A 27,392-nucleotide genomic window follows, 5' to 3' on the forward strand; every position below is an offset into this window, starting at 1 on the left:
TCTGGGATCACAGCTAACATATTTCTGATTAACTACTCCTCCTGCTAGAAAGCCACACACTAGTCAAAAATCTTGAACCTCTGTTCAGAAAGATATTTTAAAGCCTCCCAAACCCGCAGAAACTCAGACTAGGAGGGAGTGTGCTTTGGCTCGGGATAGATGGAGATACTAACCATCGCAAGCTTGGATTTGGATGCATTTTGAGTCAACCCTGCTCTAAAGATGAGTCTGAGCCAACAGAAAGTGTGGTGGGACTGTGAGCCCCCTTCAAGGGTACTGAAGTACACAGGGCTCCTCCCAGTTCTGTGAGTAGCAGGAAGGGAAATTCACACTGTCCCAAGGGGGTTTTGCCTTTATTTGAGGCAAAGATGAGAGAACATCTGTTTGGACAAATGGTCCCTTTGGGGACCCAGTTTGAGATTGAGGATGTATGATCGTCTGCTGCTTCAGACACTTATTCCCATAGTTTTTAAGATGCTTCATAGCCACACAGGCCTTAGAAAACCTATGCTATATTTGGTGGAAAATCACAAAACTGGCCTCAAGTTCCAGGGTTAACACTCTTCTGTTGTAAATAAAAATAATCATAACCCTCTGCCATCATGGCCACACACAGACAAACACACAGGCTCATATACAGCTTGTAAACCAACACTGTCAGAGAATACTTCATCAAGGCAGAACTATTTTCATGCCAGTCACCGAAAGAAAGGAAAGCTTTGAGAATCCATGAAAGAGCAAAATTATCTCCATTTCTTTAAGTCTTATGAGCTACCTCTTTCAAAACTGTATCTGTAAAGGATGCACCCTGTGACTAGTCACGGACCACACAAGGCTGTACATTGTCACAGGAGCTGTCATCCTGCTTTCCACGCCACAGGGCCTGAGGGTGGACTCCACCTAAATACCTCTGTGCCCTTTAGTTCCCCTGGGTCACTCCAGGCATCTGTATTCACATAAAACACCTATCACACATGGCACTGCAGAGGAGGAAGAAAGTTGGCAATCAAATCTGTTTTAACGAAACAATTACCATTTTTCTAAAGCATTAATCTCTTAATGAGAAGTTGGGGTTTTTTTTGTTTTTTTTTTTTTTTTTTCTCAAAACTGTTCATATTTTGAAATTTTTAAAAAATTTCTTTATAGGTCTCTTTTAGTTTTCAGTTATTGATTTTCTGTTTTCAGTTTTCATTTAGCTTTCCAAGAGCTGTTTTTATTTTTAATTTCCTTCTTCACTCCAACAGTAATTCATCAGCCTCCTTACCTAGTAGGCACTTGCACAGTCAAACAGTTTCAAAGCTTTTCAAAACCACTCTATTTGAAAACCTTCCCAGAAAAAAAAAAAAAAGAAAAAAAAAAAAAGAAATAAACCAAGCTACTTAAAAAGTCATTTTCAACATGAATAAATAAATACTTTCTCCAGTCAGATCTAATGAAGAATGAAATGACAAAACTTCAGTTGCCAGGGATGGCACTTCAGCAGCAACACACTGGCTTGGCTGTTGACATTGGCATGTTTGGGGAATTTGTAGACCAGAGAAAGCAAAAGCTGGGTAGTTGAGCAAGAGTGAAAGAAACCCAGATCTACCTTACTCCAAAATGCCCTCCAGAAACTTCATTCCTTTGGGCACTCTTAATAAAACAACGTCATCACACAAGGTGTAATGAGGAGGGGAAGCAGGGCTGGAAGGGGAGTGGCTGGCTATGCAATTGCATTGCATAAGATTTGTTGGTTGGATTTTTTTTAACCAAGCAACGTCCTGTTCCTTGCCAGCTGTGTAAATGGCATGACCTGGAAATTAATGCTTTAATTTCTGCGCAGTAGGCACAGTTTCAACAGGTTGCCTCCTTCTCCTGGTGAGTTTTTGTAGATGCAGAGGGTGATTTTTATTGACAAATGAGGACCGATGGCATGCAGCTATCAAGTAAGAAAGGATTGCTGGTACTATCCCTGAATTAGGAGCGTGTTGGGGTAGGTTGGTTTTGGAGAGGCCTTTTTTCTTTGCCCTTTCTCCCTTTGTCTCTATGTTTGTCAGTGGTACCCTCACCTCAGCATATGGCTGTTCAGTCATCGCCTCTGCAAACGCCATTTGGTTACACCCTTGGCCCTCCTGCCCCACCTTCCCCTCAGCCGCTGTTCCCCTGCAAGGACCCACTGCCCTCGCTGCCAAAATGCTTTGCTTCCCCTAATGGCATCCACCCGCCTCTCCAGACTTCGCTGTTCAGTTGGCTCTCCTGGGACTTACGACCTGAATGACGGGAATTGCAGAGCGAAGGAAAAAGGAGACAACAGGAAGAGGAGTAGCAGGAAAAAGAGAAGGACCAAAGAGGAGAAAGAGAGAGTCCCGTGTGCGGATTCACACTTATATCATACAACGCTTGAGCTGATGGGAAATGGATCTCCGTTCTCTGCATCTGACCCTTTTGCTTCCATCTGTACACAGTTCTCCCAGACGGAGAGTGGAGATGTCCAGTGAACTGGGGCACTTTCCAAAGACAAGATGTAGGAAGGTCTTACTTGGCATAGATGAACGCAACAAGAAGTGTCTCTTACTTCTCCCTTACAAAAATTAGCTCCCCTTTTCTCCTTGGCCATGGCTTTTGCCCAGTTGTCTTAAACATCCAAAACGGAAACTCGATGAAATCCCACTCCAGCAAATACCTGGGAAGAACAACTGCCAGGGATCCCCCCACCTCGCTTCTCCCTGGTCGATCTTCCCTTGGATCCAGCATCCTGAACTCTCAGGTGCTCCACGAAAACAAAAAAACATCCTGAAATCCACCAGAGAAGACATGCTGTCTCAGACCTGATGGCTTTCCTCACACTTCTGCAGTTGCAGTGCCTCAGTCTTGGGCCACAAACACAGCATGGATGGTTTAGTGGACAATCACATTGCAATGTTTTAAATTTTTCTTTTTCTTAAAAAAAAAAAAAAAAAGAAGAGGGAAGAAAAAGTTATACACACATGTATCACAGCATTTTCAGAAGGCCTTCTGCTGCGTTTATGTTAGCAGTTCAGCCTCAGTTGTAAGCCTGGCTGTAAGGCAGCTGGAAGATTAAAACCGCATTGTTGGAAAGTCCTCTGAGATGTCCTCATGGAGTTTTTTTGTTGTTTTCTGGTTTTATTCTGTTAGAGCTGTTTATTATTATTATTATTTATCATTATTAATATTATTTTCACTTGTTTACTTCTCTCTAAAGTTTGGCAGGCAGAAAGAAAATACTTTTCTGCTTTTCCCCACACGGTCTGTCCCTTTTGTTTTCTGTTTTAAGCAATAAAAACAAACAAACAAACAAACAAAAAAAACCCAAAACAAAACCAATGACAGGACAGGCTTCTGTCACTTTGTTTTAAGAAAGAAAAAGTAAGTGGGTGGGTTTCTGATAATGGCCTTGAGGAGGTACGTTGTAGAGGTGGCTCAAATGCTTGATTTGTTCCTTTGCTTGCTGTTTGCATTTTCCCTTCTGGCTGCAATGGACAGGCTTTTTGTCCCCCTCGCCCCACCCTCCACGTCCTGTACAGATTCTGGCTCCAGATCCCCCACACAGACCCCCTGTTCCCTTTCCCAAACGGCAGTAGGTAGGTGCAACTGTATGTTCATTCGACCTCTAAGGTATGATGCTGAAGTTAAGAGCTGGATGGAAGAGCCATGTGAGAGAAAAGCTTTCCCATCGCTGTGAGAAAGAACGAAGCAACACAGAGTCCGGTGGAGATGTGAGTGCCGTGTTGGACTCAGCTATACCTTGGCACTGGCATTAATTTCAGATTATATATATATGTATAATTATATATACATATATATGCATGTATAGATATACATAGACATATATATATATATGTAGGGGGGTGTGTGTATCTGTTTGCTATTTGTTTTAGCACACTGTCCCATTCTCAGGTCTAGATTTGGGGCAGTTGGTCCTGGGGACAGGTTGGACAGAAGGGGCCAGAGTGCAGAAGAAGCCAGAGATAAGAGTGAGGCCCAGGCCCCCCCACGCACAGAACATGGACCAGCCATAGCCATGGCTGATGTCGTCGGGAAGTCCGTACAGGTAGCGGGGGTAGCGGGAGAGCTCAAAGTTGATTCCAGCCACGCACGTGCACAGTGAAATGATGCAGAAGGTTCCTGGAGGAGAGCGGGAAGGGGAGGAGGAGAGAGGAAAAAAAAACAGAGAGAAGTTAGAAGAGCGACAGACATACCACTTTCCAAGTCGCCTGGGAAGAGCTGCTGCGAGCAGTAAGGAAACACCTAAGGGAAGATGTTCGTGTAGAAACTGGCTTCGTCTAGCAGCTCCATGGGGAGGGAGCTGAGTGCCACCAGAGCCTTGAATATTGATCTGATGCTGAACAGAGCTGTTTGGAGAAACTTCAGCAGGAACAGGTTTTTTTCCATCACCAGCACTCCTTTGGGAACCAGAATGCTTGACAAACCCATTGATTTTTCTGGTATTTTACTTTAGACAAATACAGAGTGAATCATCGTTTCAATATTTTTGAGGAGCGGGGAGGAAACCTTGAATTTTTTGTTTAATTTCAATTTTTCAGTGATGGATTTTATAGAAGAAAATGCTACAAAATACTGGACATACTCTGGCTCTGTTGAAATATACATTTGATGTGACTCAGGAGAGATTTTTAAAAATTTTATTGTATCAAAATCAAAAATCTTTCATTATAAACCCTCCTTTTAAATACCACTGTCAAAATCTTAAAATCCCTCACAAAGTTCAGATTCTACCCTCTGCATGAGTCCAGCCCCAATCTAGATGCCCCCTGCAGTGTTGGGGAAATCTTCAAAATACCCTGTTCTTGTTTTCCATCTCTGCAGCAATATTTCATTTCTCCCTGAGAACGCTGCAAGGACAGGCTTCATTACCCTGTCGGGTGGTAAGTGTTACAGAAAGACACATGTATCAGATGAAGCTGAACTTTTAGCCCACCCAGATGAGGCTAATTTTGATCTTTGGCCTCCAGCTTCATCAAAACTGAACTGAGCTCCTGAAATGTCACAGCTGCCACCCACACACCCAATCACGGATAGCAACAGATGCTACGCATCCGTCTCAAGAGATAACAACTGAAGTCAACGTGGAGCAGGTAGTTTATTTTTCCTCTCTAATTCCTCCCTGGGTGGGGCTCTGGATTGCCTGGAGAGCCCCGGGGCACAGAAGGCAACCTGCAGGACGTGTGCTGTAGGAACACGCGTGGTCAGTCCCGTGTGTCATCCTGCTGTTCATGCATGCTCTGTGTGCCACCCGAGCAGCACCTCCTGCCTCTGTTCACTAGCAGCTGGCGGTTAGGAATTTCCTACTCTTCCTGGCCCCATCCCTAGGATAGCTCAATCTTCCAAAGCAGTCACACCCGTCCTGATTTTAGCATCAAGCTCCTTTCTTCCAGTGTCCTTGCCTCCTTCTGCTCCTGCTTCTCTTCTGCAACACCTTTCTTGTCGTTTCTCTGCGGCTTTTCTCTTTTTAGTTGCAGATACGTTGAAGAAATGGATTTTACACTCCCCACTCGGAAGACACAGGTAAGATTATGTGGTGAATTTGCCTGGAATTAGGCTCAAACCGGGGCCATTTGTAGGAACAGGTATACACCACCAAAAATATGTGCCCTTTCCACCATACCCACCTCTTTACTTAGGAACATCACACAGGTCTAGAATCTGCAGGCAAACCTCTATCACAGACCTGCTGTGAGAGCACTGTCACGGCCCTCTCCCTGTTCCCTCTTCTGATCACTGCTTTGACTATTTGGACTGTCTTTTCTCCAGTGTGTTTTGGGGTGACACTTGTAGATAGTCTCTGTTGTAAAGGTCAGGGAATATGGGAACTCTGGGTGCCTCCTCTAATGCCCAGGTTATTCTTAAGTACTCATATTGTGATAGTGCCACAGGGTACCGGTGGGGACCAGTGAGCAGCTGCAGTAGGTACCATGCCTATTTAAATAAAACCAAAACAGCCCTCTTGCCTCTCACCAGCAGCCAGTTAGTCTACAACCAGTGCTCTAGACTTTTGCAAAAGCCTCGTGAGGTCCCAGGCCCTGGAGACGTCTTCAGAGACGTCCTACGCTACTTCAAAGCAGGGAGCAGGATAAGTGGGTCTCCCTCCCCGAATCCCTTACTCAAAAATCAGGTTGTTTGATTAGAAACCACACACTACTTTCTGTGTTTTACCATGTTGCTTGGGTTACCCAGTGACATGAAGGTGCCTGGCAAGAACACGATGGTTCCCCGTGTGACATGTCAACATGACTGGTCCATTGGGGGATTGGGGAAAAAAAGGATCCATCAAAGCCACTGTGCTCTGAACCAGGCTCCGTGGTTCATTTCAAACAGCTGTGGCTGGAAAATGACATGAAAGGCCTTTCTTTCCTAGCAAGAACGTGATAATTTCAGTTCTCTTGAAATATAAGATTGTTAAGAGAGGTGGGTGGGAAAACCTGTGCGGCCAGACTGAAGCTGCATTTGCTAAGTACAAAAGGGAAGGAAATAACTATGGATTTCAAATACTCCCTGTGCTTTCATGCTTTGTCTTGGCTGTTTTGATCCCAAGCTCTTCAACTCAACGAGTGTTAACTTACTCTTTGTATTTGAACAGTGCCCAATATATTGGCACTCCACCTTGCTGGGGGGTATTCGCCCCATAACAAAGGAACAATAAAGAAGAACGAGTAGCAACAATAGAGAATAAAGCAAATCACAAGCACGAGACTTCTTTACAAAAAGGCTGCCCCCCTCCTGCCCCTTCGCTGGAAGATGTGCTAATCCCGTGACGACAGATAATGACTGCCGTGCACAACGTTAGAGGATGCTTAGTACGGCCCCCCAGCCAGTGCCCCCCCTGTGCTTCTGCAGGATGTCTTGTGCAGCACGGGTTTATCAGCCTCCCTAGTGCTATTCATTACAGACACAAAAAGTGCCACTTTATACCACCTAGAGGTATCTTTATGGCCATTATACGAGTTCTATGTGTTTGTATTCAGCCAAGCAAGGAAGTTCCCACTTGTAGCTATTCTGGCCTCTCACCAGGAGGGTTACTGATGAAAACTGAGTACAGGTACTACCTCGTGACTGTTCGGTAGTTTTTCCTCATGAACTAGCAATCATAACACAAAGGATCGTCCTTGCAAATTGCACGACTGTTGGCCACCGTAGCGAAAGAGTCACGGGTGGAAGTGATGCAGAGACTGAGCCTCTGCCAGCCCGGGGTGAGGCACAGACCTGACCTGTCAGGAGGAGGAAGGCTGTCGCTCTTGCCCATGACACTGCCTGAGCTACGGGCACGGCGCTTCAGAGGCAGCAGGTTTGCAGCAAGTCATGAACATCCCCAACCTCGAGACTCTTGTTCTCCCCAGAAAACAAACTGAGCCCTTATTCCCATCCCTGGCAGGCGCTTGCTGTCAGTGAGGTGCCCCCCCCTTCACGTGCACTAATCCCCGGGCAGCTGTAGCAAAACAAATTTTAATTTCTTTGTGAAGAACACTCCCCATAACTCTGGCTCAAGCCGATGACCAGACCTGAAGGCTGGGGGTCCATCCATGGCACGGGCACACCGAGTGTGACTGACAGGCGGTAATAAGAGCTCACCAGGGATGTGCTGGTACGGGAGCTGGACAGAGGAGATAAAGACCATCTCCTTCAGTGCTCGGTAGAATGCACTCAGATCTTTGTGCTGGGATTTATACATTATCATGCCAAGGAAAAAACTAATGAATGAGACAAGGTAACAGCGGCGGTTTTGACAAAGGAAATTCACCTGTCACTGCAAAAGGCTTCAGACAGGTGAGAGATGAAATTTCATGTAAAGCCGTGTCTGTGCCACAGAAACTGCTGTTTGACATGTAGTCAAACTTTCATCCCGACTCCTTATCAGACAGCCTCCTTTCCTCTCAGGCTGGTTTTGACAGTGCCTGTTCTGCTGTCGTGGTTTGTCTGTGGTTAATGGACTGATGATCAACAGTGGTTTGAGCACCCGAGCTATGGCTATCTTGTGCTTTTCCTTCTTGTATATTACAGAAGAAGAATATTAAACATTACACTGAACGTCTCTTCCATTTAGACTGAAAGTTTCTTTAGGACAGAGGTGAACTTATTTGCTATCTATGTGTTTAAGATAGGGGTCCTGCCATCCTTGCTGCGGGGGCAGACGCGGTCAGGAGAGGGATGGCTGAGAAAGGTAATATTGTTGGTCAAAGCCTAATTCAGTGTGGATTATGAGTCAGAGCCCTTTGCTGTAGCTGGTTTTAAGCATGATTAGATCAAGCAGAGCTGTGGGCCTCTGCTGCTAGGAATTATTATTTTTTTTTTTTCAGTAAACGGCCCTTTTCTTTCTGATCGGCCTGGTTGCGAGAGGGGCTGCAATGCCGCTGTTTGCAGTTTTCTAGACCTCATCTCCAGGGGAGAGCAGAACTGCTTGTGAGTCAACAGATTTAAGCACAAACAGGCTCAAACCACCCATACCAAATACATTTGAATTTTGCCTCACACTAATGCCCCTCCCCCCCCCCCCCGAACCACGTCAGAAGCCGTGTCCTTCGCCCACAGACCTGGCTCAGCTTCCACAGCAATAGAGCTTGAGGGGTTTCACAGGATCTGTGGTGTTTTGTGAGAAAAGACCTGCTGCCTTTCTTAAATATACTGCAAACGAAGGTGAGCCTTTGTGCTGCTGGTACGCAAACAGACTCCAGGGGCAGGAGCTTCGTCTAAACATCCTTGTCCCCAGGACTAGGGGTGAGGTGTCTGACTGTAGCCTGAAGGAAACATCACCAATTTGAAGGCAAGGGAAACCCAAAAAGCCAGTAATTAAAATGATCTAGGCACCCAGCCCACCTCTGAGACCCTCCTCACTACAAGTCATTTTTCTCATTATTTGGAAAACATTTCTTCCATGTCTGATGGAACAACGCTCGTTCGCTCCCTTCCCCCCATAACAGGCAGAAATGACTCACCAACTAACTGTGCTGTCAGATGTACAAAGGTAAACAGACCAAAAAACCCTGATTCTTTTCCCCTTCTATGTTTTTTTTTTTTTCTTTTTTCAGAGATAGAAATGTCAAATATTACTAACAAACAGTAGTAGATAAAAAAGAGAAACACCAAGGTATGGATTTTAAGATGCCCTCTGAAACCACAGAGCTCTCAAATAAACGTGAGTGTCCGCCTTTTAAAGTACTTCTAGTAGCTGCAATTGATGGCAATTTGTGGCCACTAATGTCTTTGGAAGGAGTGCTGTTTATTTTATTATCATCACTTTTTTTTTTATAGGGTTATGGGGAAAAAAATCTCACAAGTGAAACAACATTATCTTTACTTTCCCTCTGCCCTACTAGCTTTTACTGTTTTCAAGGTACATCAAACAAACAAATAAAATGAGGTTTGATCCTAAAGTGGAGTGTGTACCATTAGCTATTTAAATTATATCACAATCAAATGAAATTATTAAAGAGTAAACCGAATTCCCTCCCAACACAGTGATGACAAAAGCCTTTTGAAGGGAGCAGCTTTGCAGTAAACTCCTTCTGTGAATGGATTAAACGCCTCAGCAGCACGCAGCTCTTGAGAACACTTTATTGCTCTGTGCATACACGCACAGAATATAAATTATTGCTTAATTATGTACTGTTCCAGCAGCAGCAGCTTGCAGCATCACCAATAGGTTGCAGAATAGCAAGGGGCTTACCGGAAAATTGCCCTCATGAAAAAAAAAAAGCCGTGACGGAAGGAGAAGTCTGAACTGGGTGATGGAGATTCAGTGCGGTGCCCTTGCGAGAACGTAACACCCACCCGGGCTGGAACTGAATGCGTTTTCATTTGATACCGTGAGCCAGAGTAAACTGCAGGGCCTGTGGTGGTGCTATGATATTGCCCTGCGGCCGCTGCCAGAGTGCGGTTTGCGCTTGGGCCTTTGGCCTCCTGCCTCAAACGGACCAGCGGCGTCCCCAGCACACGAGGGCCGGACGCCCGCTGCGTGTTGCTTCGGCAGCAGCGCCCGGCGATGGAATTGCCACTGCACAAGCCGTAACCTGTTATGGCACCAGAGGGCTTCACATCCTCTGTCACGACCGCGAATACTTCACAGGTAGCGTCCTTACGCTCACGAAAATCGATACAGCATAGAGAACAGTATCGCAGCAGCCGAGGGCTGACCTCCAGCTTGCTACGCTGCTACAGCTGGCAGCCAGGCTGTGTGTTGCACGTTATAGCGTGCTGCAGATGGGCCCACGGTGAACAGCTGTGCCCCCCGTACCCCAAGGGGCTGCACTGGGGGGTGGACACCCACGCGGTGAGGCCAGCGAGCACCCGTGATGAGCAGGGCACCCTCTGAAGTTATGAGTCGTCACGTAAGGCAAAAGCAACCCTACTTAGCTGAAGGTACGTTGCTTTGATAAAATGGACTAAGGAGAAATAGAGGAGTTGATCAAAGCCTGAGTTGAATAACTGCCTGATTACTTTAGCAATGCTGATTCCTATGGCCCACCCAAAATAACCTAGCAGTGATAAAGTGACTTGGCTACAGCCGTTAAGCAAACATAATAGCTCATGAGCTTGCAGCCACAACAGAGGAGGCAGCAAAAAATTGTGCCAGTTGCAGTAGTGGGATGCAATTCAGTATTTTACTGGGAACAGAAAGGAAAGAAAGGAAGAGGATCTCTTAATGTCAAAATGAAGAAACATCCTAACCAAATGTTAGTGAAATTATCCCATCCCTGTGCTGGCAAGCACCACGCTTGGCAACATGCAGAGGCTGTTTTTTTTTTTCATCCCAAACAGTATGGACCTCCCAGGGTGGCCCAGGCAGAGGCCAAAAGGATCACTTGCTGAAATCTTCTTTCCTTTTGCAGAGCAAATACCTCTGCAGCCTCTGTAGCCCATACAAGTCCACCAGCATGACTCGTCTCTGTAACCCCTGGAAGAGCCCGGCTGGGCAGAATTGAGGAAGGCCCCGCTCGTTTAATGTCTGCAAGGTCCAGCTGCTTTTTCTGTGGAATTTCCAGTGGCCAGTTAGACCCTGTCCAGGCAAATTAGACCAAGCAAGCGTAGTAGTGATTTGTCCAAGGGGAAAGCTGTTTTTCTAAGTTGACGACCCGAGGAGCCAAGAAGGTGAATCTAAATCTTGCTTCAACCTCTGTGTTTAACAAGATCTGCCACACACAGAGATTTGCAATCCTTCCTCTTTGTAAAGAATTCTTTCTGTCTAGCAAATCATGCCAGTACTGTTCTTCCTTCTGTTGCACGTGCAGTCTTCTTTACTCTTTGATGCCAGGCATGCAAGCAACTCAGCAAACTTTTTCTTTATAAAAGCCAACCCAAGAATAAATGCCAGTTTTGTTTTCATTGTCTTCCTTTAGCCTTGGTGCATCTTGCCATTGAAATTCAGAAGCCAGCAACAGATCAAAGGCCCGGTGACATTATTAAGGGATAAGGAACAACCACAGAATTCTAAAATACACATAACTTATTTTCCAGGGCTGTGGGTGGGAAAGGCTTTTGTATTTCTATTGGATCTGTCTCTCCTACTTTGCTTCTATTTTAATTCACGTTCTGTCAGCCCCCCTGAAAACCTACTGACATCCCTGAGAAGAAACCTAGACCGCATGACCTTCAGAGACTACACTAGGTTTTCTGTTCTAGTAACTCTAGAAGGCACTGATGCTTCTGTCAGTACCTCCTATTCGGGTGAGGGAGAAACTACAAGTCAGTATAGCTGACTTAAAATGAACATACACAGGAATATGAACAATTCTTTTTGCTGAAAAGCCAGATTGAGCTGACTCCTTAATTTACTGTATGCCAAGTTCAGGGAGACAGATTTGAGTTAAGAAAAAACAATGAGTTTATAGGTGCACATACAGTACTTGCCCTGTCTTTTGTTCCAGACTATAAGATCTCTGCACCTCATTATGAAGCCTTTCCTCTCCTTCTCCTAAATGTCAGTGCTCTTCTGTGATCAGGTACAAGGTTGCCAGAATTGCTTGTGTTGGTATTTCTCCCTGCAGCATGCAAGTGCACATCTAGGAGCATCAGAAACCACGGAAAAAAAAAAAAAAAAATCCAACACATTTGAAGGTTGACTTTGAAGTTAGCTGATAACGTTTCCATGGAGATCAAATGCTATGGAGTTGACAATGAATTCTCTCATTGTGCCTTTCCTTCCAGAAAAAAAAAAACCAAACCCCACCACCTCTAAATGACTACACTCTGCAGTACAGTGGTGTTACTGATTTGAAAAAATAATTTCTGTATCCCACCCCCATTCTCTTATGGAGGTGTTAACTCTTAGGTCCTGGATTTTCAGGGCTAGGTCTGCCAGTGTTGGCCTAAAGAATCAGTGAAATTCTTGAGGTATTGGAAAAAAATAGCATATAATGAAAATAGTATTCTGTGAGAAGAGGACATAACTCTGGTTTTGAACTTATGCTGTAGGAGATGCAAAGATGGGTGTTCTGATTTCCCTCGAGGAATATTATAACACAAATTTATAAAAGATCATTTCAGGGGCCAGTACACGGTGACACTCTGATGCCTGTCCAGTGAAAGTAGACGATCTTTCATATTTCCAGAGAGTCTCCTATTTCCTTTTCAACATGGGTGCCAGCATTAATAAATAAATGTGAAATGTGTCCTCAGTGCACCCGTAAGCATAGAGAAGTAACACAAGTAAAGACGTAACACGCTACCTTAGGTCTGCCTTTTAAGCATAACGCATTGTGAGCCTTGTCATGCCATCAGCTGAGCAACTGTTTCCTAGCTTGGAAACACTAAACAGGCCACCTCGGCATCATATTAAAACCCCAAAAGATGGCAAGGGGAGTGTATGCCTGCACGGATGATTTCCTAAATGTTTATTTTTAGAGCGAAAGCAGGAAATCAGAGAGCATTCGAAAGGAAAGCGATACCAATTTCTAAAGGCTGATTACTAACGGCTGGTCGGTCGGTATGAAGAAGCACCTCCAGTCCTATCCATGTATGCGGACTGGACATGTATATGTCCATTGGACCTATATCCATACATATGTATCCAGACACGTATCCATCGGTGTCCAGGTTTTGAAACACATGAGAAAAGAAGGGCCACGCTTTAAGCCCCAGAAACGTAGCCTAAAATGGGACAAAGGAACATGACGTGCAACCCCGTCTGTGAGGGATACCACAAGCTGCGCAGGAGAGAGCTGTTTGGAAAAATGGCCTGACAAATCCTGAAATCAGTGAAAAAGGACATTTTTAAAAGCAGGCTCACTCTTATTACCTTAATATGCATGCACTTGGCCTTGTTACATTGCTGCCTAATGGGTACCAAGGCAAAAAGCCTGCATGGCTGCTCTGAGCTCTGCGTCTCATCACAGGTCCATAAAGACCTTTATCATATCCTTTTCTGCCTTCCTCAACACCCTTGTAATTTGTTTGAGAGTTTTAAACAATCAAGAGCCTCAGAGAGTTTTAAACATTTAAAACCTATTAACGCTGCACATTAACTCAAGTTCACTCCAATTCGAGGCCTTAAATCACTTCAGAGCGTAATGCAAAATTTAACCAAAAGCACCAGTAGGAACAAGAGCGTACATGTGTGGTGTGGGAGTCATGGCAGAGGGGGGACAGACCTTGATGCGCTGGTTTCAAAGACTTTCATAACCAATTTGTGTCATCTCTTGATACAAAACAGCCTTTGTCTCCATCTGGAGGTTAATCCACATAAATAAATTCTTAGAGTGGTCTGCAAGGAGTTTTGCTGAATTCTTCAATTCTTCTGCAGTCATCGCTAATTTAGCGTCTCCCACAGGATTAAAACACGATCAGCATCTCGATTTTTCTAGTGATCCAGCATTTTTCCGATTATAAATACTTTTCAAACTGGCAAAAGCCATTATGCCTTTGTGAAAACTATATTTATGCCAAGCTTCACAGCTCAGATTACAGCCAGTTACTGTAGACCTCTGTTTTTGTAAAGGTCATGTGCTGTTGCTTAAGAACTGTACGTATACCCTTGTACACACACATGTGCATTTGAACTTGACTTTCCATATGGAAATAAAGGTTTTATGTAAACTTTCTACCGCTAATCCTTTTGGGAAAGAAGCACAAGAAACTGGATTTTTGAAGAGTAATGTTGTGGAAAAGAAAAAAAATAAATATGATTACAGAAAATGTCTTCCGTCTTTAGTGTGGTGCTTGATCACGTCACCACAACTAAACATCCTGAAGAATGGGTAGAGACTTTGATTATTAGTGAGAAACAGAAATCCTTGGTGCCCTGTGAGACCCACCGTGTTTCCAGATGAACTCTGAAAAATGTCTTTTACTTTCTCTTTTTGTTTATCTTTCTCTTTGCCTCCTCTCAGCAGCTGCTATGAAGGTACTTCGTAACAGCTTAGGAGACGTCAATCACAGAGCTTTGCCTTACACTTGCTGTATTAAATTGCTCCATTTTTCTTTCTTAAATTATTCAGCAGCAGAACGATTATTTTGAGATGGCGGGACCACAGTTGTATAGAATAAACACTCTTATTTTCTACCGCTATGTGCTATTTTCAAAGTACAGTGAGATAAATTTGGGACGCGAATGACTCAACAGCTGGTAACGATCCATGGCTGCAAATACACAGATGCCTCGGTTGTCATCTACTAACATATGCACAGCACAGGCAAAGGAAGCACAGCACACAGGCTTGGGGATTTGGAAGACAAGACTCTCCATGGAGGCGGGGAGCAAAAGGGGACTCAGACCTGTGCAGGGCATCTGTACCGACAACCGCGCTGCCTGGGCTCCCAAGCCCTGTTTTGAAGTCCCGCTTTCTGGTTTGGTTTGCACCCCTCGGTATCAGCCTGGTTGCCAGCTCCTGGACACGGCAAGCCCTGCAACAGAGCCCTGAGCACGTCCTTGTCCCCCCAGCACCTTGTGACAGGCCCACGTGAAGCGTGGCAAAGCTGGGGCAAGAGAAGGTGGCCCGGTGTGAACGGTCAGTTCTTCTTCTGGCTGTGCAGCTAACAAAGCAGTTTGGTGAGTTACTCCTGGACTGAGGGAAGGAATATTTTGGAAATATTTCTGAGAAGGGAGGAGGATGGAAATTATTTAGAAAAGGTTGTTTCTCCCTGGATTAGAGTATAAAAGCAGAATGCACTCATACATTCATAAGCCAGTTGTTCTTTAATAAACCAACTTTCTTGCATATCTGAAATAAAGTCTTAAATTGTGCCAGCACATCTGCATAACTTTATTTTTTCTTCCCTCTCACCCATTTTTCCTGCCTGCTTATCTCTGCTGCAGAAGCCAGTGCTGGAAAGAATAGATGTTCACCTCTGCTGTGGGAAAAGGTTTGAAGGTTTTGTAACCCTGGCCTAAGTCCTGCGAGTATGGATGGGATACAAAGAGCAAAGTCTCTGCAGCACTCTTAGGTGACTCAGAAGAAACCCAAATCAACGGCAGAAGTGGAGGTGGCAAATGGTGTTCAAATCCCCAGGTCTGGCAGAACATCACGGGAGACAAGGGAGGAGGAGTAGACGAAAGAGATTCCCGATGTTTCTGAAAGCAAATGCTAGGGCAGAAAATCAGAGGGGAAAAACTCCCTAGCACTGCTATACGTGTACAGCGAGGCTTTGAGGCCTTGCAGTGCTAGTAAAAAAGGGGATTTCCGACTCCCAGGCAAAGCCCCAAGCCCAGTATTTCATGCAAAAATGTCACTAGGCAAAGACAAGACATGAACTGCTATGTGAGACTACAGACCATTTTATTACAGATCTGCGTGGTGAAGCTAAATCACATGAATAAGGGCATTTAGCAGCTGGAATAATTTCCAAATAGACTAATTAGAGACTGAATTATTAATGGAAAAATTTATCATTGGCTCAAAGCAAGGTTACAGCAAGAAACACACTTGACTTTGCAAAGAATAATGAATATTTGCAAGGCTAGTAAAATTATATGCTTCTCTAAGGAAACTTAGCAAATGGGGAAAAAACCCTGAAGTGATCCTAAAGCACATGTCACGAGACAAAACTGGCAGAGACCAGATAAGAGTGAAGAGAACAGGTGAAACAGTAAACAAATGCAGAGGTGATTTATTGCATTTATATGCAGTAAATCTGGAACCAAATAAGACAATGCAGAAGTCTCTCCCTGAAGCGCTGCCTTGTTAGGCACACAGTAAAACCCCTAACTACTTCACCGAAGTGTGTTCTCAATACAAATTACAGACTCACAGGAGAAAAATACATGAATGTGCAGCTGAAAGACAGAGCTCTGATAAGGCTGATAAAATGTCATTCTCCGTGTGTCTTTTAATACATTTACAAAGGCAAGTGATGTAGCTTTGGCCAGGGTTAATTTTGTGTTGAAGCATGTACCAGAACAAGACATTAGAAGTTCCATTTATATTTCCAGCTGGGACAAGGGATAGCAGTTCAGTAGGAAGGTGGCACCAGGTAGGGAAGGGGAGGATGCAACCACTGCTGGAACACTGGAGCGTGCCATCGTAGGACAGCCCTGCCACCCCACTTTCCCCACGGCAGGCACTGAGGAGAAGGAAAAGGGCTTTGGAGCATTTAGGTACAAAGTTAGCCCTGCCCTCCAAACTAGAAGTAAAGCAAACTACGTGATGTTTCAAAACAGCTGACTGAAATTAAATCAGAGCTGAACCTGGAAAACAGCAGGCTATCAGAGATCGCCTTTAAAAGCTGATTTTATAAAGCAAGTACAATAACAGAAGGTGTGCTGAGGCTGGGTTTGCATGGTTGTGGAAGGACAATCAACCTAGCAGAATCTGAGATGCTGAAACAAAAAAATCCTATGAATGAATGAATGCACTGGAGAGGAGGTGGAAAACCCAATAGTTAGATGGATATATAGCTTCTCTGCTTATCATGATACAGGAAATATCCATAAACAACTTGATGAAGAAATGAAAGGAGGGATTCCTGAAGATACGGAAATTTGCTTTGGTAGAGTTGCCAGTGTGCCAATTCATGGCTTCCCACCTCTTTGGAGCTGGAAGTAAAACTGAAATTTGACCTTGACCTGGCAATAATATTAGATACTGTTGAGGAACTAAAGACAACAACCAAATGCATCGACAGGTTTGCCATCATAGTAAAACCAAACAAGTCAAAGGATCGAATACGTTCAAAAGAACTCCTCAAAGCCAGAAAATGTGAGCACTACTTCCTGGGAACTGATGAGGAGATCACGTCTAGACTTCAAAAAGCAAAAGCATGGTTTTGGTGCAAGAAAATATACTTTGGTCAAAACACAACATATCAAATGCCCCACATGCAATTCCTCAGGTAGATGTTTAACTGAACTCCTTTTAGACTACTACTAGGTACTTGATGAAAGCATCAGGTCTGTCACAGGACTCTGACTTCTGGGAGTAGTGTTACAGATGCTTCTTAGGTTCCAGAAATTATTATAAAATTGCAAAATTACTAGACGGCATGCTTAGCACGGAGCTTTTACTGGTGCACAGATTTTCAACAATTTGCATGTAGAGAAAGCACGAGAAACTGCAAGAGCATGTGCTTGGAGTCATGTATAATTTGAGTATGACCCACTTCTGTAATAGAATTAAACAGTCTCAAATAAGATGCATAAAATGAACTAGTGTTAGTGAAACTTAAGAGCACAATTTCAAATGGGGAAACTCTCAGAAAGAGAAATTCCCCCACCTTGCAGAATAAAACCATACCGACGATACTGAAATGAAACTACAGCAGATAGTGCAACTCTGGGTACAGGAGGCTATGAAATAGTACCATCATTCAAAATGAGGTCAAAAATGCTAAACATAATTTGCAGTATCTAGCTCTGTACAAGATGAGGGGCTGAAAAAAAACCTGCTGTGGTCAGGCAAATGCTGTCGTTCAAGATGAGGAATCAAACTACAAATTCTATAATAAATACAGAAAATTATGCACAAGAACTTTGGAAACCATAAGAGATCTGTGATTGCTGTTGATACAGATACACTTGGACTAAACAGAAAAGATGAATTCTTGATAATTTTTAACTTGTTACAAAACATGCTGAATAACAGTGTAAAACACACTAAATCACAGTTTACATGTCATGGATTCCAGATGAGCTAATAACAGCTAACGGCCTGCATTTCACAAATGACTTATTTCAGCAATTTGCTTGAGAAATTAGATCAAGCACACTAAAGCAAGTCCTTATTAGGCACTGCCACATGGACTAGCAAGAAGACTGTTCAGTAAATATAATAAAGAACCAGAGGTCCAAAGAAATCACGTCTGGTCTTGTTAGATTATCACAGCACACTTCTTAGTGCTCCACTGAGATTTCCTGTTCAAAGAATTATGGACAATAAGGGACAAAACCCATAGATATGGTAAGACAGGAATGTTTAAGCATTACAGAAGAGATATTTGTCTAGAAATTAAAGCAGAACAAATGCTACAAACATAGCCAAGACAAGTGGTGTTGCAAATGGAAGGGAAAGTTAAATTTCAGGCTGATTACATAGCTACCATTTTAACACAGTGTCCTCTCAACTGCCGTTAGGTCAGATGTCGTAAACCTCCCAAAGCATTTTTTCCATTATTGGATCAGAGAAAAAATTAGGCAAAACTAAGAGGCACTCTGGTTCCGTGCACTTTGAGGACCAACAGGATGATATGGTCACAACATTTATGTCATGACAGAAGTAACTGCTTTGTATTCAAACACCATCCAGCAATAAAAAGTTTCAAATTAAAAGATGCCTTGGCTGTAGAAGGAATGGCTATGTAACATATGACACAGTCTGGAAACACTTACAGCTACTGACTTTTAGATTAGATGGCTCTAGTTGTGTATTTTACTAACTGACTGCTTCAGTTTGTAGATATTACTTTATGTACCTTAGCTGTTAAAAGAAATCAGGAAAAGTATAGCAGTTGCCACTGACTGGTGCAAAACAAGAAAGAGAGTAACATTTTGTAACCCTGTTCCATGTGTCTACACTGAAGCAGAAAATAAGTTTGATCTCCTCCCAACACATCTTTATTAAAATATCACACATCTTGACAGAATTTGGCAGATAGAATCATTTGGTGCCTCTCATTTCAATTAGTTTCAGATTCCAACTGCTGGACCTTGATATTATTTTGTCTATGCAGTCAAAGAGCACGCTACTATTAGATAGCTCCTCCTTGCACAGGTACTTCCACACTGTGTTCGAGTCAGTTATGAACCTTCTGTTAAACAGTTTCAAACAACTGGCTTTCTGTGGCATAATGAGTTTCCCTCGTTTTTCAGACCTTGAGTCATTCCTGTAGTTCTTCTGCACACCTCTTCCAACCTTTCCACGTCCTTCTTTAGTACGAACACCAGATTAGGATGTCCAGAAATAGTTTTGTTTTGCCCAGGGATAACCCTACCTCATGCTCTTATTGCATATTCCCATCCAAACTGGCACATTTAGCAGCTACATTGCTCTGAGAGCTCCTCTGCAGCTGGATGATCCCAGCGACCATGATCCCAGAGACCTTTTCAGAGCTGCTGCTTTCTGTGAGGCAGACTCTCATTCTGCGAGGATGACTGACACTTTTTGTTTCCAGCTGCATGACCTTGGATCTGTCTCTACTGAAATGTGTGTATTGTTTGAGTGTACCAAAAGGTGGCTTTGTAAGCTATGAGTAACCCATCCCGTTATGCATGGTTACACTGAGTCTTGTTTCACCTGAAAACTTTTATCAGACATCTTTCAAATCACCGAGAAACAAGTAACATTAAGCCAATAAGTAATCTCTGCAGCTGCACTAGGAATTCTCCCATATATAGTGACGATTTCCAACTAGTAAACAAGACTTAGCTAGATTCTAATAAATTTAAGATTTCCGTATTTATTTGGTATAGTCCTAATGTTTTAATCTGAATGTCATGGCGTATTAGAACAAAATAGTCCCCCTGTGCAAACTAAGCTTTTAATCACACAAGAAATACCAAACCCATTTGGCAGACCCATTGCCCATAAAGTACTGACACCCACAACAAACCATTTGCAGACGTCCACACGTAGACCAGCGTGTGCTTGCACAAGGTACCGGCAAGACTTCAAATGTGTTTGTGGGCACTGAGAGCCCTAATGTCTCTGTCACCAACACCAATAGCACTGGAACATTAATACTTGCTACTCGAGCACTTAACTCCTCTTGTGGGACTACAGAAGCTTTGCTGTACTTCACACACTTAAGCTGTGTCACACCGCAGTACAGACGAACGGGCTACCAAATGCATTGAAGTGATGATCCACCTGGGAGGCAAAACCCCAGCAAACAAGAACCACCAGCAGAGAAAAGAAGAGAGAACAGAAGTGATGCTGTTCACTTTGAGACATTCACCCAAGTGCTGTGGTTGGGACTTGACTCTCACACCCTTCATTTCAAGTAGCTGTGTGCCATGAAACTTGCTGATGGCAGAATGTTGGATGGCCTCTGTAGTTAAAAAGGCTGGAACATTACACAGGAAATGTTGGATGACCTTGAGGGCTGGTATAGTAGAAATGGGAAGAAACTCAAAAGCACAGAGCGCCAGGGCATGTACCTGGGGAGTAATAAACAGAACGCCTGCTGAAAAGTGAGAGATCATCAGTAGGAAATTTCAAAAGAAGAAAAAGGCCTGGATGTATTAGCCAACAGAAGGATGACTGTGGATCTCCAGTGTGAGACATCATGAAAAAGGCAAATACAACCACAGAATACTTCAGGCATACGATTTCCAGCAGAGAAAGGGAACCATCATGTCACTTATACAAGGCATTGATCAGACCTTGTTTGGGAATGGTCCTTCTTATCCATATTTGAGAAAGGCAAGTACAAACAAGAAGAGGTGGCAGAAAGGGCTGCTGGACTTGTAACTGGTTTTACAGAGAAAAGTCTACAAGAAATAGCATATGTAGAGTGGGAAAAGGAAAACAGAAGATACCATTGCTCTTCATAGGTACATCAGAGAAAGAAAAGAGACACATAAACTAAAGGTTACTATTGACTCAAGAACAACTGATGAGGAATAAATATAGGCTAAAGCTTTGAGCACAGTATCTAGTTATCAAAGTAAAGTGTCCCACTATGGAATAGGGTAGTGGTGGGAATAATATCTGCATATTTTTCAGATTTTTATTACTAAATCTATTAAGCTTATTAAGTTTAAGGGTGACAGTGCTACTTGCAACAATACTGCACTGGACTAAACAACTCAGAAGGCCATTTTTAGTCCTGTGATTTATGGACACTGTTTTGTGATAGAAGTACTGTTGGGCCATCACTGGGGTACACCAGAAGGAGCTCAGAATGAAACCAAGTCCAGATCACCCAAAACAACTCTGAAGGCATGTTTTCAGTGATTTAGAAAAGGAGGGACATGTGGAAAGAGGGGAACATGAAAACAACAAGAAAAACACATTTCTTCAAACATCAACATCCTTACCTCCCATGAGGAAGAGAAGCCCCGCCACATACTGCATAAGGCCTCGATCCCAACAGCACCCCAGCACCCCAATAATCCATCCAAAGAGGATGATGGCCACAGCCATGCCCATGAAGCCAGCTGTCATCCTGCGCAGATCTGCAGTGGGGAAGACAGAAAAACAGCATGTGTGAACAGTGATAAATTAGCATCATCAGAGGTTCATAATATTCTTAATTCCAGATGCTACTGATCTGTGAGATCTTCAGCATGTGTTGACCCAGGATGATTTGAGTAAGGATGGTTCAGAGGGAGCGCAATCCAAAAATTAAGGTACTAGCTCGGGCTGGGGAGAAAGAGCTGGTGACCATTTCACCACACAATGAAGTTCAGCGCAGATGCACCCAAGTGACTTGTGACAATTTTCTCGGGAATTAGAAGTTGTAAAATGGCCTCAGCGCAACTCTGTGCCTAACAGCTCTAGTCTCTGGGTACCAGCACAACGTCTGTTTAAATCCTGCCTTCTCATTTCCATCCATTACCCCACTGCATCCAACGGATGTACCTGCTCGAACCGATATGCAAAGCAGTCTCTATGCTTTGCTCCAGCACAGACACGATGGGGGATTCACCTTGGTTGTGATCCCCTGCATGATCTTGGGCAAGTCACTGTGCCCCTCTGAGCTTCCCATGTGTAGTTTGGGCCATAGTGCCTTGTTGTCCAGAGGCGGTGTGTGTGAAAATCAGCACCTCCAGGATGCTGAGGCATGCAGACATCCTGGTATCAGAGAGAATAAATGCACTGCAGGTACATGGCTGGGGCATAGGACACTTCATTTTCCTCTCTGGTATCTGGATGGTGACCTTGTCAGATGATTTTTGACAAGGACGTTTCTGAGTGCTCCAGGGAGCACGGAGAGTGGGAGGAGGGTAGGAGGCTGGAGTGAAGCATTTTGTGCTCTGCAGGTGGGGACTGAGTACCACACCTGACATGGGTGCCTGGGGTTGACCTGTATTTATTTCATAAATAAACGAGTAAGGAACACTTCATTTAAGACCTGGCTATATCGCATATTTGCCTTCTGCAAAAATGCTGCAAAAAGGATGGGACTACTGGGATCCCTCCTCCTGCATGTGCTGGGGAAAAAAAATCTTCACAGTTGTTTTGATGTGAAATCTAGGCAGGGAGACCACCTGGCAACAAAAATAGCAAGGACTATGAGAGCTAAAGAGCATCTTTACACGCTCAAATAACGGAACAGATGGGGCATCTTTACTAACATTTGATTGTTCCCTGTCCCCCCCTCATGCACGCATAGAAAGTTTAAGCACTGATATGTCAAGAGTATATGTGAAGGGAAAATTCTAGCCAAGTCAGCTCTCCAAACATTTGTTTCCTTCTTGAAACTTTTTTTTTTTTTTTTTTTTTTGCATAGCAATGATCTCACTTTCTTTGAAGAAACAGAATGCTTATGACAGGGGGAAGATTTGAAAACCGTGAATCATCCACCAGTCTCTGCAGCAGCTTTTCTCCTTGGCTGGCCTTTGACTGTTTTTCAGTTTCTGTTAGTTTTTACTCTTTCCCCACAGTGGTTCAAAAGAACCACCAATACCAGCAGTGCAGATTCAGTGAAATTTGTGAACGGTAATAAATTAGAATCATCAGAGATTTATAAAAATCCTTATCCAAAATGCTAAGTGTCCACAAAGTCTGTACGTGTGTTGGGACCAAATGATTTGATTCAAGGGAAGGCAGTTTACTCAGGACTGAGTTCATTATAGCAATTCTTATGCAAGAATGAGTTGCAGAACACAACCTGTCTCCTGAAACTATAACAAGTTCCTGTGGATTATCACTGTTTTTTGCAAGGAGTCCCTCTGACAGCATAAAGATTACCAGGCCTTCAGCCCACCAGGACCCTTTTAACAAGATACACATCTTAAAAAAATATTTTTATTTTAGGTTTTGTGACTGTCCCACTCAAAAAAAAAAACAAACAAAAACTCCCCATAAAGAATTTGAATATGTTCAAGGCGGTCTGGTGAAGGAAAAAAAATGCATTTCCTGCAGAGACTCTTACTTCCCATAGGCAACACTAGTTTGCTCCTTGGGAATTTCTTAGAGTGCTTTCTAAAGCAAGCAGTAAATGTAAACATCTTTGATGGCACAGTGTCTTCCAACTTTTCACTCTGTGAAGGCCTGGGCTCAATTTGAGAGATAGATAAAAACATAAAATGTTTACTGTTTCTCATGTCATCTTCAATAACAGCACAACACGCCTCTCAGAAGCGCTGCACAGCTGTCTGTGTCAGCTCTACAAAACCCTTCCATTTTAGCTTGCGACTGCTGGCTCTGGGTAACAGCTCTTGCTTGTCCTAATGGAAACATACCCTAACAACCTGCTTTAAATGAGCTGAATTTAAATAGCTTTATTCAGCTGCAAGATGCCAGCAACTCCTCAGACCTACCCCAATGACTAGCTGATGGAACGAATTTTCATAGGTCCCACCGGGCAACACAAGCATCCCCACATCCTATATACCAAACTAAGGAATGTTTTTTACCCCACTAAAATCAGTGTGAATTTTGCCATTAAACGGAAGAGTTAAATTAGCAGGACCAAGATTTCCAGGCACAACTCTGAAGTTTGTCTCACTTGACCTCTCTTCCTGATGGAACCTGAAATTCCCTTTCTAACAACACAGTGAAGTCTATCAGCATCTTAATTCTGAGCTTACATTACCTCTTAAAAAAACCCCAAACAAAACAGAAAGCTAACCTCTGACAGACACTTAATAACACATATTAAAAACTTCAAAATTGAAATTCTTTATGAAATCTTAGTTCTTGCAAGCTCAGTAGGCTTGGCTTAAGATTGCCACAGTTTAGGCCAGTCGCACATCTGCTCCTCACAAGACCATCCATTAGGGCTTATCTGAAATAAATAAAATATAAACTTTCTTTTCTATTCAAAATCATCTTGTCTTTTGTCCTGCCATAACCTTCCTTGAGGGCAGCCTTTGCAAATGACAGTGCTGGGAAAGGGGGGTTACAAAATTGGTTTCATAAACAGCCTGTGCTTGTCCAACAGCATCTTCCTGGTGCTGCTCACCTGTCAGAGCCCACACGAAGCTGAGGTCAGTGCCGGGAACAAGTCTATTCGAAGTGATTCTTTTGTGGGAAAGTAGTTAGTATATGTAACTGAATCATTACCCTTGGGCTATTTAGTGAGGAGAAGGCCAGAGAACAGGAGCATATATTGTCTGGACACAAACCCCTATTAGTGGTACTTTTTATGATTACTGTTCTGTTGTTGTGGTGCTCAACATGGAAAGGACAGCAGAAAAGCAAAGATTAATGTTGTGTACTTGAGGCAATATATAAATTCCTTCTAATAATTTAGGAGCAAGGGATGACATATAAATAAACAAGAGCTCATCAGTATGAATTGATGGGGTTTTGTCTGAGTTTGATTGGCAATGATAAGACCTTTCCTGAATACATCCTTTAAAGGTTAAAAGGGTCATTCTTTGTCATGTAATACAAAGTTATGACATTTAAGCACATCGGGGGTGGTGGCGGTGGGGGTGTTTATTTTTTTCTGAAATTGATTTTATTTATTTTTAGACTATGAAACGAATGGTTCTCTACACTCTTTTTTTCTTCAGAAACCTCTCTGAGTAACTACAGCATCTCGGGATCGTGGCGTGACAATCCCAATCAACTGAAGAAGTGACTATGCCAGCAAAATGCGTTGTTCAGTCATATGCAGCCAAACAACAACTGCAACAGCGAGCATGCCTTATCTTAGCTCAATCATGTGCACTGCTTAGCTGGTTCTACAGCTGATCCTCTCCTGGATATCCATCCCAAGTCCTCACACTGCACCAAAGTGCACAGATTGCAGGAGTACTATGAAACCCCCGTCTCCACCAGCTAGTAACCTAAACCTTTAGAAATGTACAGGGCACACGTAAGGAAGGTATTACATTGTTTGTTCTCTATAATACAGAAGTTGATTTTCAATGCCTTGCCTGTATGACCATTAGTTTCAATGATTTACTACATGGATTTAGATATCACCATCACCTGTGGGTGAAAGTGCAATATGACCTTTCCACTCGTGTTTTAGAGACACCATCTTCATCCCCTTTGCTTTTTTTATATTAACAGACTAAAAGCTATGTGTGAATATCTTCCCACTGGGAGTACTTTCCATGCCTAGCACTGCTACCGGTGCTGCTGCACGTAATAGGCAGGGAACTCAATCCTGACTCAAAAACAACGTGGCTCATCAGGCAAGGAATACAGGCATCATGTTCATGTAGGCTGGAAACAAGAAATTTCTTGATTGATAACACCAGAGAAGGGACAGGGAATGAAATAATCCAATTCCCATGATTGAAACTGAAATGGTAAATTTGAAAGCCACAAGCTTCATGAATCATGATGAAAAGAGAAACATTAGCATTTTAGGCAACCTCCTTAAAATACAGACAGATTCTCATAAAACAACATGCATTTCCTAAAAGCATTGTAGTCTTCCGCTGGAATATATTAACTCTAAAGCTTTTCTGAAGATAAAGAAAGGCAGAAGAGCTGATTAAGATCCATTTATTTCCAAGCAGCATGTAGTGGAAGGTTCTCTCTGTCAATCTGCAAATGTCCCTGCCCTTCATTTCACCCTGATTTCTGTCCATCTGTATTTGTTATGAGCAATTAAGTAATTCATGCTGGTCGCCACATCGCGGAAGAAGTTTCACACCCCAGCAGCTGCAAACATAACATGTTCTGAATCAGCGTAGCTTCTTGAAAATTTCAATATGCCTTTTTGACTTCTGATGTTCTGTCCTCTTCCTTGAAATTGCAAGTCATCTTTCTAAAGCAAGGGCTCGGTCTTCCTGGCAATGCCTCTCTATCTTCCTTTCCACAGAGGACTTAATAATACTTCCAAAATATTAGAAATTTCTTTCCTCACAACACAAACAAGAAGGAAAATATGAGCCTCTTGTGAAAGATAGGGAAACCAAGATGAGAACAGTCAACCTGCCCATGGCTACGTGAAAAGTTTGTAGAGGAGTGTATAAATTAATCTATATTATTAGGCTTTCTGGTCAGCCCTTTAACCACACAGCACTGCTTTTGCTTTCAGAACTGCTTGTTCTCAAGCATTTGTTACCAGATCAGACTATAGTGCTTGTTATCAGACCATCAGAAAGTGCAAATAGTGTTTCAGATAGTCCTTCCTACATCTCCTCCTTTCTTTTCCCAATAGAGAAAGGTCCATGGGGACTAAGGACCCTGAAGTCTGTTTCCAGAATAGCTAGAACTGCCTAGAAGACATTCTGGGTATAGAGCCGTTCTTCCCTGAGATTTCCCAACAAAAAGGGAAACTGAAAAGGAAATCACAAATGTATTTCTATGCCCCTCTAGGACCAAATGTCAGCATACGGTATCACCACAAGCAGAAATAGACTGGGATAGCATAATTCTTTAGCGTAATCTTTCACTGCAGGTTACTTTGATCTGTACTCTCCTATACTAGATTCATCCTCATTTGTCTTTACCAGTGTGGGATTAAAAACATCTGTACTTGAAAAGAGTCTAAATCACCGCTTTATCATCTTTTTTTCCAAACAAATAAATGTATTGGAAATTGTTCAAGAACTGCACACAGCCCAAGAGCACAATTTACCAGAATTCGCTAAGCTTTGTTTAAATGACTTCTCTTACAGAGAGTCAGCAGCACAGGGGTACGTTCTCTGACATCATCCCTTCTCTTACCTCACCCCAAAACTACAGGGGGGACAAGATGTAAAATTGAACAGATGAGTATTTTACTGAATGTCAGCCCTAGCAGCTCCCAGCTACAACGAACAAGTATTACTGCAGGTGATTTTGAGTGGCATCTTCTGTCTCTTACGATTCTCTCTGCACAGCTTAAAACTGCATCTTGGATGAGGCTGGCAAGTAGAGAGTGAGGTTTTAATCTTTTCT

General features: G+C 43.2%; 1 protein-coding gene across 1 annotated transcript in view; it reads right to left on the reverse strand.

Moving 5' to 3' along the window:
- Positions 1 to 3,304: 3,304 nt before the first annotated feature.
- The window catches only part of TMEM178B (transmembrane protein 178B), a 223,274-nt gene continuing 199,186 nt past the window's right edge, over positions 3,305 to 27,392 (reverse strand). The window contains exons 4-5 of the mRNA XM_042795278.1: positions 21,416 to 21,553; positions 3,305 to 4,125 (exon numbers count right to left, since the gene is read on the reverse strand). Coding sequence (XP_042651212.1) covers positions 3,875 to 4,125; positions 21,416 to 21,553 — 389 coding nt within the window. The 3' untranslated portion in view covers positions 3,305 to 3,874. The remainder of the gene's footprint in view (positions 4,126 to 21,415; positions 21,554 to 27,392) is intronic.

This window comes from Tyto alba, unplaced genomic scaffold (genome assembly GCF_018691265.1).
Source record: "Tyto alba isolate M040663 unplaced genomic scaffold, T.alba_DEE_v4.0 Super-Scaffold_21, whole genome shotgun sequence".
NCBI classification, from domain to species: Eukaryota; Metazoa; Chordata; class Aves; order Strigiformes; family Tytonidae; genus Tyto; species Tyto alba.